Source organism: Perognathus longimembris, chromosome 28 (genome assembly GCF_023159225.1).
Source record: "Perognathus longimembris pacificus isolate PPM17 chromosome 28, ASM2315922v1, whole genome shotgun sequence".
NCBI lineage: Eukaryota > Metazoa > Chordata > Mammalia > Rodentia > Heteromyidae > Perognathus > Perognathus longimembris.
The window spans coordinates 433,538-446,191 of record NC_063188.1 but is presented as its reverse complement, the minus strand read 5'-3'; the positions used below and the strand labels follow the sequence as shown (position 1 = coordinate 446,191).

Sequence of the window (12,654 nt, the reverse complement as noted above, 5' to 3'; positions counted from 1 at the left end):
TATGTACGAGGAGGGAAGATGGCGCCGCCACAGTAGGAAGGTACCCCAACTCACTCCAACTGAATAGCGAGCTGGGAACTCCAGCACCCAACACCCCATCAAGAACCCAGCAAACCCAGCAGCCAGAAGCAACAGAGAAACGCAGGAAGCGAAAAAAAAAAAAAAAAAAAGAAAAGAAAAGAAGAAGAAGAGCCTATAACCTGCACGGAGCTGGAAAATCTCTAGGGTACCCCCCCCACCCGCCCACCCCGGCCCAAACAGGGCCAGGCTGGGAAAGGGGACCCGGTGCCGGCAAACCAACTGCCGAAAAGTCACACTAGGAGCGCAGAGTCCAGACAGCAGGAGATCCACGGACCCCAGGGGGAGCGCAGATGGCGGTGAGGGACCGGAGGTGCGGGACCACACAGCTAGGATCGGACGTGAGCAGCGGGGGAACTGGGCAGTGCAGAAGGGGAGAGCCGGGGCCCCCACCACCAAACAACCGATCGCCACACCCCAGCACCCCACCCCCCGAAGGGCCCTTCCCGCCCCGCCCCCCATGGGAGACCAGCTACCAGAGACCCAAAACCTACAAAGAAGCTAGAGCTCCCTCCCTCCCCCTCCCTACCCTGAGGGAACAAAGGAGCAGTGCCAAGGCATCTCCCCCAAAGCCCCAGCAGAGGAGCCAGAACCTGGCTGCACCGGCCCCGCCCCCTCCCCAGCAGGGGCCCAGGGACTGGTAGGCATTGGAAGCCCCACCTGAGGCGCCTGGCCCTCGAGGACTTTTTGAACAACAGTCACAGGCTTGCTGGCATGCAACACCAGCCCAGCAGGGATACCTGGGCCCGAACACATGCCTTCCTCATAGCGGAGGCGCAGTCTGTGGGCACCAACCCGCGCCCGGACACTTGATCCTGCTGGGGCCCACGCATACCGCCCCCCACAGCAAACTCGCAAGGGCGCACAAGCACTCTCCAACAACTCAGGGCAACACGTCCCCAAAGGAAGCAATAGAGTGCACACGCACGTGCTCCCCGGAGGGCCAGCGTGGGCCAGCGTGCTAGCCCCCAGCAGGAGGATCTCCTGTCCAAACCTCCGTGGGAGCGCACAAGTGGGCAAGTTGCAACACCCGCTCTGATAGGCGCACTTCGCACAGGAGGGCAAGGCCCCCCAGCAGCAGCGCCTGCTCTGATAGGCGCACTCCACACTGGTGGGCAGAGCCCCCCGCCCCAACGGCAGCACCCGCTCTGATAGGCGCACACCGCACAGGAGGGCAGAACCCCCAACGACAGCGCGCGCTCAGGTAGGTGCACTCCGCACAGGAGGGCAGGCCACCCCTCAACAACAACACTTGCCTAAACAGGAGCAATCCATACAGGGGGGCGAGCCGCCTCTCAGTGGCAAATCTCAATCTGAGAAGTGAGCTCCTCTGACCAAGGTACCGAGTGGAAAAAAGAACAAAAGAAGAGAAAAGCCTCCATGCCACGCTGACCCCCAAACCCCCACCAGGGGCAAGCTAGGGTCAGCACACATAGTGGTAAGTCACTATCTGCAGAGAAAGACACAGAACCTACCGACCCCCAAACGCAGGGAGGGTGACTGCCCTGGCAACAACCGAGACGGTCATGCTCACCCATTGAGCAATAGGGTTCAACAGCCAAACTCAAACCCAGAGCCAGGACACAAACAAGTCTTCCACTGATGGACCAGCAGGAACCATCACAAAGCCAACCCAAGGAAGCCACCTACAGATCTCCAGATGCACAAATCACAAAGAAATATTACAAATTACATCAAAGGGCAAGCCAACTCACCAGATCCAAAAAGCAGTACGACCGAAGAGGAGATGGAGAATAAAAAACAACTGAGGCTATGATAGCAGAAATGATGGAAAACCTCAGGAATGAATTCAGAGAATAATTCCAGGAGTTTAGAATGGAAGTCTCGAAGGACATCCAGGAAGCTAAGAAAGAAATGGAAGCAAAAATGGACACAGTGCAAACCTCTGTTAAAGAAGACCATAACATCCTGAGAAGCGAAATGCATGAAAAAATAGATTTAAAGTACAACTCTTTAAAGGAAGAAATTTCCACGATCAGAGCTGATCTGGCAACCATAAATAGCTCCCTGACATCCATAAACTCCACACTTGAATCCACAGCACAAAGAATTGACCACATGGAATCCAGAATCTCTCTCTTGGACAGTGATGCAGCCGATAAGGACCAGAAAATTACCACACTTCAAGAAACGGTAAAGCTCCAGGGCAGACTAGTCCAGGAGCTAGTGGACAAAGACAAGAGATATAATCTGTACATAATTGGAATAGAAGAAGGAGCCGAATACCAGAGCAGAGGGCTTCATCATATTTTCAATAAAATTATTGCAGAAAACTTCCCCAATCTCCCAAGGGACCTCACCCAGGTAACCGAAGCCTATAGGACGCCTGGCAGACCAGACCCTCGAAAATCCTCACCCAAGCACATAATAATCAAGACTTCAGATCTCAAGAATAAAGAGCAAATTTTGAATGCAGCCAAAGCGAAGAAAGAGATTTATTACAACCGGGAAAAGGATCCGAATAACAGCAGACCTCTCCACACAAACCTACCACACACAAAGAGAGGGGAAGAACACAATCCAAGTCCTATAGGCCAATAATTGCCAACCCAGAATAAGATATCCAGCAAAGCTACAATTCATATTGGAGGGAAAAACCAGATCTATCCATAGCAAAGAGGATCTAAAGGAATATGTGAACAAAAAACCAGCTTTACAGCGAATTCTAAGAGGGGAACCCCACCCAACAGAAATCATACAGGACACACAGACAGAAACAGAAAGAAACTATAATAGCCAGAGCCCAACAGAAAGAGCAGCTCACTAAAGACAAGAAAAAAAAAGAGAGAGGAAAAACAGCCTAACAGGAAAATGGAAGGGGAAAAAAACACCCTTATCCTTGATCTCTTTGAATATAAACGGTATAAACTCTCCGATAAAGAGGAGCAGACTGGTAGAGTGGATCCACAAACAAAAAGTTGCCATCTGTTGTCTACAAGAGACCCACCTTACAGCAAGGGATAAAGACAGGCTCCGAATGAAAGGATGGAGCAAGATCTTCCAAGCAAACGCACCTACCAAAACGGCAGGAGTAGCCAAGCTGGATTTCTCATTAAAATCAACTCAAAAAGACAAAGAAGAACACTACATTTTAATACAAGGAAAAATCCAGAATCAAGACATCACAGTTATAAATGTATACTCACCGAACAAAAAAGGCCCTATATATGTCAAGCAAATTCTCACAGAACTACAGAACAAGATAGACCCAAACACAATCATAGTGGGTGATTTTAATACCCCACTCTCTCCAAGAGACAGATCCAACACCCAGAGGATTAGCAAGGGAGCTGAGGACCTAAGTAACACCATAACCCAAATGGATATGACAGATCTATACAGAATCTTTCACCCTACAGAGACCCAATACACCTTCTTCTCAGCACCCCATGGATCATACTACAAAATAGACCATGTCATAGCCCACACAAAGAACATCAGCAAATATAAAAGTATTGACATCATCCCATGTATTATATCTGACCAGAGTAGAATAAAGGTAACCCTCAATAACAACGGTTACCACAGAGGCTATACACACTCTTGGAGGCTAAACTCCTCACTGTTATCTAACACTTGGGCCACAGACCAAATTACGGATGAAATTAACGAATTCATAAGCCACAATGACAATGAAAATACATCACAAAGAAACCTATGGGATACAGCTAAGGCAGTACTGAGGGGCAAGATCATTGCCCTCAGCACTCACATTAAAAGAATGGAAGCAGAGCAGGTGAATAACCTCACAATGAAACTAAAACAACTGGAGAAACAAGAAATGATCGAATCTAAAATGACTAGGAGGAGAGGGATCACAAAGATCAAAGAAGAGATAAATCTGATTGAAAATAGAAAGACCATTCAACAAATAAATAAGACTAAAAGCTGGTTCTTTGAGAAAATAAATAAAATTGTCAGACCCCTCGCAAGACTTACAAAAAAAAGAAGAGAAGAGACACACATACGTAAAATCAGGGACTCCACCGGAAAAATTACAACAAAAACACACGATATTCAAACAACCATAAGGAACTATTTCCAGAACCTCTACTCACTAGGAAACAATAATTTTACAGAAATGGATCAATTCTTAGAGAAGTATAAACTGCCCAGACTGAACCAAGAAGAAATAAATCAACTAAATTAACCAATCACTTACAGTGAGATACAGGGGGTAATCAAGAGCCTTCCAACAAAGAAAAGCCCAGGCCCAGATGGATTCACCAACGAATTTCTACAAAACCTTTAGTGAGGAGCTAATACCAATACTCCTCAAACTCTTCCGCGAAATAGAAACAGAGGGAGAAATCCCAAACTCATTCTATGAAGCTAATATCATACTCATCCCGAAACCAGGCAAAGACCCAACAAAAAAAGAGAACTAGAGACCAATATCACTAATGAACACAGATGCAAATCTCCTCAATAAAATATTAGCTAACAGGATCCAGAAACTGATCAAGAAAATTATACACCATGGCCAAGTAGGCTTCATCCCACAGTCACAAGGATGGTTCAACATCCGTAAATCAATCAATGTAATTCACCACATCAACAGAGCTAAAATCAAGAATCACATTGTTATCTCAGTCGATGCCCAAAAAGCCTTTGACAAAATACAACATCCATACTTATTAAAAGCTCTGGAGAGAACAGGAATAGATGGAACATTCCTCAAAATAATAAAAGCCATATACAACAGACCAACTGCTAATATTGTATTAAATGGGGAGAAACTAAAATCATTCTCCCTAAACTCAGGAACAAGACAAGGATGCCCACTCTCCCCACTTCTTTTCAACATAGTACTAGAATCCCTAGCCGTAGCAATAAGGCAAGAGGAAGACATCAAAGGGATCTACATCAGCAAGGAAGAAATCAAGCTATCCCTATTTGCGGATGACATGATCTTATATCTGAAGGACCCAAAAAACTCAGTCCCCAAACTCCTACACCTAATAAACCACTTTGGCAAAGTAGCAGGATATAAAATCAATCCACAAAAAACAGTGGCTTTTCTGTACACCATTAATGTACAAGCAGAAAAGGATATTATGGAAATAATTCCATTTACAGTAGCCAAAAAAAGAATAAAGTATCTAGGGATCAACCTAACCAAGGACATGACGGACCTATTTAATGAGAACTATGAAAATCTAATAAGGGAAATCAAAGAAGACACAAGGAGATGGAAAGACCTCCCATGCTCATGGGTAGGCAGAATCAATATAGTGAAAATGGACATATTGCCCAAAATGTTATACAAATTCAATGCAATCCCCATCAAAATCCCAGCTACATTCTTCACTGAAATAGAGAAAGCAACCCATAAATTCATATGGAACAGCAAAAGACCTAGAATAGCCAAAGCAATTCTAGGCAAAAAAAGCAGTGCAGGAGGTATCACAATACCAGACTTCAAGCTCTTCTATAGAGCTATCATGACAAAAACAGCCTGGTATTGGCTTAAAAACAGACCTGAAGACCAATGGATTAGAATTGAAGATCCAGAAATAAAACCGCACTTTTACAGTCAGCTGATATTCAACAAAGGAGCTGAAGACATACAATGGAATAAACAGAGCCTCTTCAACTACTGGTGCTGGGAAAACTGGGCAGCCATATGCAGAAAACTCAAAGTAGACCAAAGCCTATCACCATGCACCAACATCAACTCAAAATGGATCAAGGACCTCAACATCAGACTTGAATCCTTGAAACTACTGAAGGACAGAGTAGGAAAGATGCTAGAACTTATAGGCACAGGAAGGAACTTCCTGAATAGAGTCCCAGGGGCACAACAGATAGGGGAGAGACTCGACAAATGGGACTACTACAAATTAAAAAGTTTTTGCACAGCTAAGGACATAGCCACCAAAATAGAAAGACAGCCAACCATATGGGAAAGGATCTTTACCAGCACAGCAACAGACAAAGGCCTAATATCTGTCATCTACAGAGAACTCAAAAAACTAAGCCCCTCCAAGCCAGTAAACCAATTAGGAAATGGGCAAAGGAGCTAAAGAGAGACTTTACAAGAGAAGAGATAAAAATGGCAAAAAAAACATATGAGGAAATGTTCAACATCCCTGGTAGTAAAGGAAATGCAAATAAAAACAACCCTGAGATACCACCTCACTCCAGTTAGAATGGCCTATACTCTGAACTCAGGCAACAACAAATGCTGGAGGGGGTGCGGGGAAAGAGGAACCCTTCTCCATTGTTGGTGGGAATGCAAATTATTACAACCACTTTGGAGAACAATATGGAGGTTCCTCAAAAAGCTCAACATAGACCTACCCTATGACCCAGCCATACCACTCCTAGGCATCTATCCTGAACAACAGGTCCCAAGTTATCAAAAAGACATTTGCACTTCCATGTTTATCGCTGCACAATTCACAATAGCCAAAATATGGAAACAACCCAGATGTCCCTCCACAGATGAATGGATCCAAAAAATATGGTACCCATACACAATGGAATACTACATAGCAATTAGAAATGGTGAAATATTGTTATTCACAGGGAAATGGTCAGAACTTGAGCAAATAATGTTGAGCGAGACAAGCCTAGAACACAGAAAACAAAGGGGCATGATCTCCCTGATATATGACTGTTAAGGTGGGGGGAGGGGGAGACAGTAGAGACCAGGTCTGTGAAACCAAAAGCTTCTTGTCAAATGTTATTTCCCACAGGTTTGGGTCAGCGACCCTACATTATGTAACTAAAACCAAACAACTACTCAACATATAAAGGTCAAAAATTGACCTCTCAGTGGATCACAATTGCTCAAAAGCTATGTATGTGCGTTCATATAAGACTAATGTTGACATATTGTCTATTGTTGACAATACATTTAAAGCCCTAGGCGAATTTCTTTTGGCATAGGCCACATGGCTACTGTATATGTTCTTGGTACATTGTGTATTGTATATATGTCTACCTGACCCAGGGAAGGGAAAGAAAAACAGGGTATAAAGTATCACGAGAAATGTACACACTGCCCTACTATGTAACTGTACCCCTTTTGCACAACACCTTGTCAAAAATTTTTGTTTAATTAATAAATAAATTATAAAAAAGAGTTTATGTACTATGGAATTTGAAATTTTTTTTGGAATTTGAAATTTATAATTTTATATGAAATATTATTTGCCCTCAACCATTTGAAAATAGAAAAATTAACTATTTGGAAAAAGAAGGGGACTGGGGGAGATAAGAGAGAGTAGTGGGATGAACTGAATTAAGTAACTTATATGCATGTATAGAAATGTTACAATACAGTCCATTATTTTTGTACAATTTGTATATGCTAATAAAAATGGGAAATAGTGAAGAGAAAAAAAAGAGGGAAAGAAAAAATGGGAAATATTCTTAGCTCACATAACATACAAAACAAGTAGTAGGCTGGATTTGGACTTTGGGCAATAATTTGCCAACTCATATTATAAAAATTTGTGTTAAAACTCTATGGGGCCAGGCATCGGTGGCTCATACCTGTAAACCTAGCTATTCAGGAGGCTGAGATCTGAGGATTATGGTTCAAAGCCAGCCCAGGCAGGAAAGTCTGTGAGACTCTTACCTCCAGTTAACCACCAGAAAACCAGAAGTTGTGGCTCAAGTGGTAGAGTGCTAGCCTTGAGCTGAAGAGCTCAGGGACAGCACCCAGGCCCAGAGTTCAAGCCTCATCACTGATGAAACAAAACAAAACAAAACAACAACAACAAAAACCCCACTATGGGTCCTGTTCATAGCTACCCACAAAAATAGTATAGCTTTCTGCTACAGTCAAGAGAATAGATTTGAGGGAAGATATTTCCGGAAGCAGTGTTCTTGCTCGGGTCAGGTTGATGTGGCCTGAATTAATATGCTGGCATGGGAAATAGAAAGAGATAGATTTTTTTTTAAAAAAAAGAAGAGATAGATTTAAGAGGTATCTCTATAGAGTTAAGAAAAGCATAGGGCTGGGGATATAGCCTAGTGGCAAGAGTGCTTGCCTCATATACATGAAGCCCTGGGTTTGATTCCCCAGCACCACATATACAGAAAATGGCCAGAAGTGGCGCTGTGGCTCAAGTGGCAGAGTGCTAGCCTTGAGCAAAAAGAAGCCAGGGACAGTGCTCAGGCCCTGAGTCCAAGGCCCAGGACTGGCCAAAAAAAAAAAAAAAAAAAAAAATCTAAAAAAAAAAAAAAAAGAAAGAAAGAAAAGCATAGAGCTGTGTGCCAGTGGCCACACCTATAATACCAGCTACTTCAAAAGACTGTGATCTGAAAATCATAATTCAGAGCCAGCCCAGTCAGACAAATCTGAGAGAATCTTATCTCTCTTTAACTAGCCAAAAGCCAGAAGAGGAAGTGTGGTTTAAGTGGTAGAGAGCCAGTCTTGAGTAGAAAAAGCCAAGGGAGATAGAGGCCTTGAGTTCAAGTCCTAGTACTGGAATAAAAATAAGAGAAAGGAAGGAAGGAAGAAAGGAAGGAAGGAAGGAAGGAAGGAAGGAAGGAAGGGTAGACAGAAAAGAAAAAGAAAAGCATGGAGATTATATGGTTATTTGAAACTTTCCAACCGAAATTAAAGATAAAATTGGCACAGAATCTTGGAGCAAATCTAATAGTATTTACCATATTGTCCTGAAGCTGTAATCTGAAAATCTTTAATGTGTCCAGAAGCCATTCCCAGGGGAATCTGACACTCTGAAATAAAACAGGGAACATAGTAGCTACAAGTGTACAGAATTCAATTTCCCAAGTTAAGGTCAATAAAAATGGGAAAACAGCGATAAATGCTGTTATTTTTAATGACTATTATGAGCAAAGTATTTTATTTGTTATGTCATTTAACTCATTCCAACATATAGGTGCTACAACTCTTCACATATTACAGTGATGGAAATTATGGTCTATTTATAGGTTGTTTAACATTAAATCTTCAAACTCTTCCAAATGATAGTTGTGGGTTATCTTTGGTCAATGAAACAAAAGTTATCAAATCTGTGTGAAAAAATGAAGTTTTCACCAGTTTGTGAAATAATAAGAGGTTTTGGCTCAATTTTTACTTAGCTGACAGCATATATGTCCTCCAAGGACTACTGTGATGATGTCTTCCAGAAAGACTCATTTTAATGATATGAGCATATTTTTATTTATTGACAATAACAATCATTCCCAAGGAAGAGGAAAGGTGTATAGCAGTAGGCTAAGTTCTGGTCAGGGAGCCTCTGCCCACAGTATTACTCACGCTTGCTGTACACAAGAAAGAGAGTGCTCATCCCAGCATTTAGGTGCTCGCCAATAAGGCATTCAACCCGCCAAATCCCAGCTTTGGATGGTAGCATTTCCACTGTCTCAAAAACACCTTTTCAAAACCAAAAGGAACATAAATTATTTCTTCTCACTAAGAAATGAGTGTGGAATACATTAGCTTAAGCAGAATATCTAAGTATAATTACAAAATTTAACTTCAACCCCTCTCAAGCCCAAATTCTTGCTATGTGATTCCTAATGTCAGAGGCATTGGAGACTGAATTCTGACCATCCCCCTTCCAGGAAATGAGACAGGATGAATAAATGGTTTAAGGTTGGATACAGGATAATGCTTCTGCATTAGGGTCAGGATATTCTTTTCAAGTGTTTTAGAGCAAAAATGTCTCTCCTGTTTTCCAGATACAAGCTTCAAGAGATAGGGAAATCAGAGAGATGTTCTCTTGGGTCCAGCTCACTAGACAAAGAAGCAGAAGCAACTAAGGAATGAGTGACAGTGAACACCTAGACAAAACGTGGAACAACCACAACCAGGCCAATGGTATTTCATGAGAGAGAGAGAGAGTCCTGAAAAGGATTCTTTGGAAAGCTCTTGAAAGCCCCTAGAAAGAAATAGTCAGACTTAAACACCAGTCTAAGGCAGACACATGAAGCTAGCTTACAATGTTGCCAGTTGTGAGTAGGCAAGAATGGTCTCATGCATGAGTTCAAAAGAGCCCTTACTAAAAGGTTGGAGTTGGGAAGCACAATTTTCCAAGGGAGGGAACAGAGGACTCAACCACATCTTTTCTCAATGCAGACTTCCAGTCTAATACAGGCTCAAGTTGGGGGAGGGAAGATAGAAGTTAAATGAAATTCAGATTTTTTGGTTGTTACTGTTTTGAGACAAGGTCTCGCTGTGTAGCCTGAGTTGTCCTCAGGTTCATCATAATCCTTTGGTTTCATTCTCTTGAGTGCTGAGATTATAAACCTGCACCACCAAACCTGGTTACATGTATAAACAAATGACTCTGGATAACTACTGGTGGTATGTTGGTTCTGAGACAGAAAATGAAAAAGTACTCCTAGGAAAGTGCTATGATGTTAATCATTCATTTATTATGTCTATTTTGTAGCAATTTTATAGATGAGATAAAGTTGTTTATTTGATAATTTATGTCTCTGTAAATAGCTTGATGTTACTTGAGGGCAGGGGGTTTGTCTGCTTTATTCTTTGAACGCATTGTCAGTGCCTACACCAATTTATGTAAGTGTTCCACGAGTACAATAGATAGAATAAAGAGCACAAACTAGCTCACACCTGGATAGAGGTTGAACACTGCCATTCTATACTCCTCTGTTTTCCGTACAGTAAACACATGTCCACTGAAATGAATAGAATGGATGTTTTCATTGCTGCCCATACTCAGTAGATACCATCTAATCCTTTGATCCTGAGCCATTACTAATCCAGGGAGTGTATCCATCACATAGCCATTGATTGCTGGAAAAAATAGATAAAGCTGTTAAAAATCTATAGTGATATTTCTTCCTTCCACTCCATGAGAACTACTGATGGTCTATAATATATATGTGTATATATATATATGCACACACATATACACATACATTTGAAAAAGTACACACTGTATTTCACAGTAATATTTGTGTGTGGGATATGTTACCATGGAAGCGATAATTTTCTTTCAAAGTGGGGTCTTCCTTCTGAATATTACAGGATGTCCTACAATTCCTTTCCATATTTTCAGTGAAGTACCAACTCTTGGTCTCATCAAATATAGTGAAAAACAGAGCAAATTCCTGTACTGTCACTTGTCTCCCATGAGCAGGATTCAATGTGTTAGTGTGGCAGATAAGGAGGGGTCCAATCAAGCCTGAGTGCACATCTTTTTCCTAGAGTGGAAAGGCACAAATCCTTAGAAAAAGTTTTCTCATCCAACCACATTACATTGCTCAACATTTGTGCTACTCCATCTTGCTTCCCAATCTTCCCAATGTAAATCCATCCTCAGTAGATTCCACACTGATATTTCTAAGACAAATATGATATCACTTCTCTATTTAAAGCTCCTCATTGTGTTTAGGATAAATACCAACATTATTAATCCTCAATCTAATAACCATTTTCTTTAAATGAGAATGTGACTAGCACAATGAAGACCTCCTTACCAGATCAACATCGGAGAAGTAAGCCCACGCTTTGCAGTCAAACTCATCTTTAGTGGGTGCCATGTGATGTTGGACTTCCCAAAAATAAGTTTTGGTTTCATTTGGTTTGACAAAGTTTTTTCTAGGCTCTGCTCCTTGTCTGTTATCTTCCTTATAAAAAATGAGACTAGAATAGAAAGAGTAGGGACGAGAGGCTTGATTTTTGAAAGTTACCTGTAGAGGAAAAAAGCAATAATCATCTTTTAGTACTTAGGTTACACATCTCAATAGGAATCTTCTAGTCTTTATGCAAGTTACTAATATACTAGAGGAAACAAAAGAGATGGGTATTGTTAGAACACAAACCTACAGATCTGTGAAGGAAAATCTGAAGAGATGGGGGGGAGGGTACTGGGGCTTAAATTCAGGGCCTGGGTCTCTTAGCTTTTTTTCCCCCCAGGTTGTGGGGCTTGAACTCTGGGCCTGGCTGCTGTCCCTGAGGCTAGCACTCTACCACTTGAGCCACAGCACCACTTCTGGTTTTCTGGTGGTTCAATGGATATAAGAGTCTCACACCCTTCCTGTCAGGGCTGGCTTTGAATTGCAACCCTCAAATCTCAGCCTCCTGAGTAGCTAGGATTACAGGTGTGAGCCACCAGCGCCTGGCTCCTTAGCTTTTTCACTCGAGGCTGGTGATCTACCACTTGAGTCACACCTCCACTTTTGGCTTTTTTTGCTGGCTAGTTGAAGAGAAGATTCTTATAGACTTTCCTGCCCAGGCTGGCTTCAAGCTGTGTTCCTCAGATCTCAGCCCTTTGAGTAGTTAGTATTGCAGGCATGAGCCACCAAATGCCTGCCTTGAGATTTTAAATTCTAACGTTAAGGCAAGAACTTAAGACTGGATATATAGGTCTGGCAGCAGAGCATCTGCCTTGCAAACATTAAGCCCTGAGTTTAAACCCCAGTATTATATGAAAAGTAAGATAAAATTCAAGTCAGAAAAAAAATTGAAGCCATAATCTCATGGTATTAGATCTTTCTATATCCTTGTTATAGCCAGTCAAACAAAGGAATGACTTTTTAAAAAATATTTTTGTGCTGGTACTGGGGCTTGAACTCAGCACCTGGGTGCTATCCCTGAGC

At 42.1% G+C, this 12,654-nt stretch overlaps 1 protein-coding gene across 4 annotated transcripts in view; it reads right to left on the bottom strand.

Annotated features, from left to right (window-relative positions):
• F8 (coagulation factor VIII) overlaps positions 1 to 12,654 on the bottom strand; it is an 85,797-nt gene that overhangs the window by 24,847 nt on the left and 48,296 nt on the right. For all 4 annotated transcript variants that reach the window (XM_048336294.1, XM_048336292.1, XM_048336291.1 and 1 more), the window contains 5 exons: positions 11,533 to 11,745; positions 11,028 to 11,256; positions 10,664 to 10,846; positions 9,341 to 9,457; positions 8,725 to 8,796 (listed from right to left, as the gene is read on the bottom strand). In XM_048336294.1, the coding sequence (XP_048192251.1) occupies positions 8,725 to 8,796; positions 9,341 to 9,457; positions 10,664 to 10,846; positions 11,028 to 11,256; positions 11,533 to 11,745 (814 nt within the window). The remainder of the gene's footprint in view (positions 1 to 8,724; positions 8,797 to 9,340; positions 9,458 to 10,663; positions 10,847 to 11,027; positions 11,257 to 11,532; positions 11,746 to 12,654) is intronic.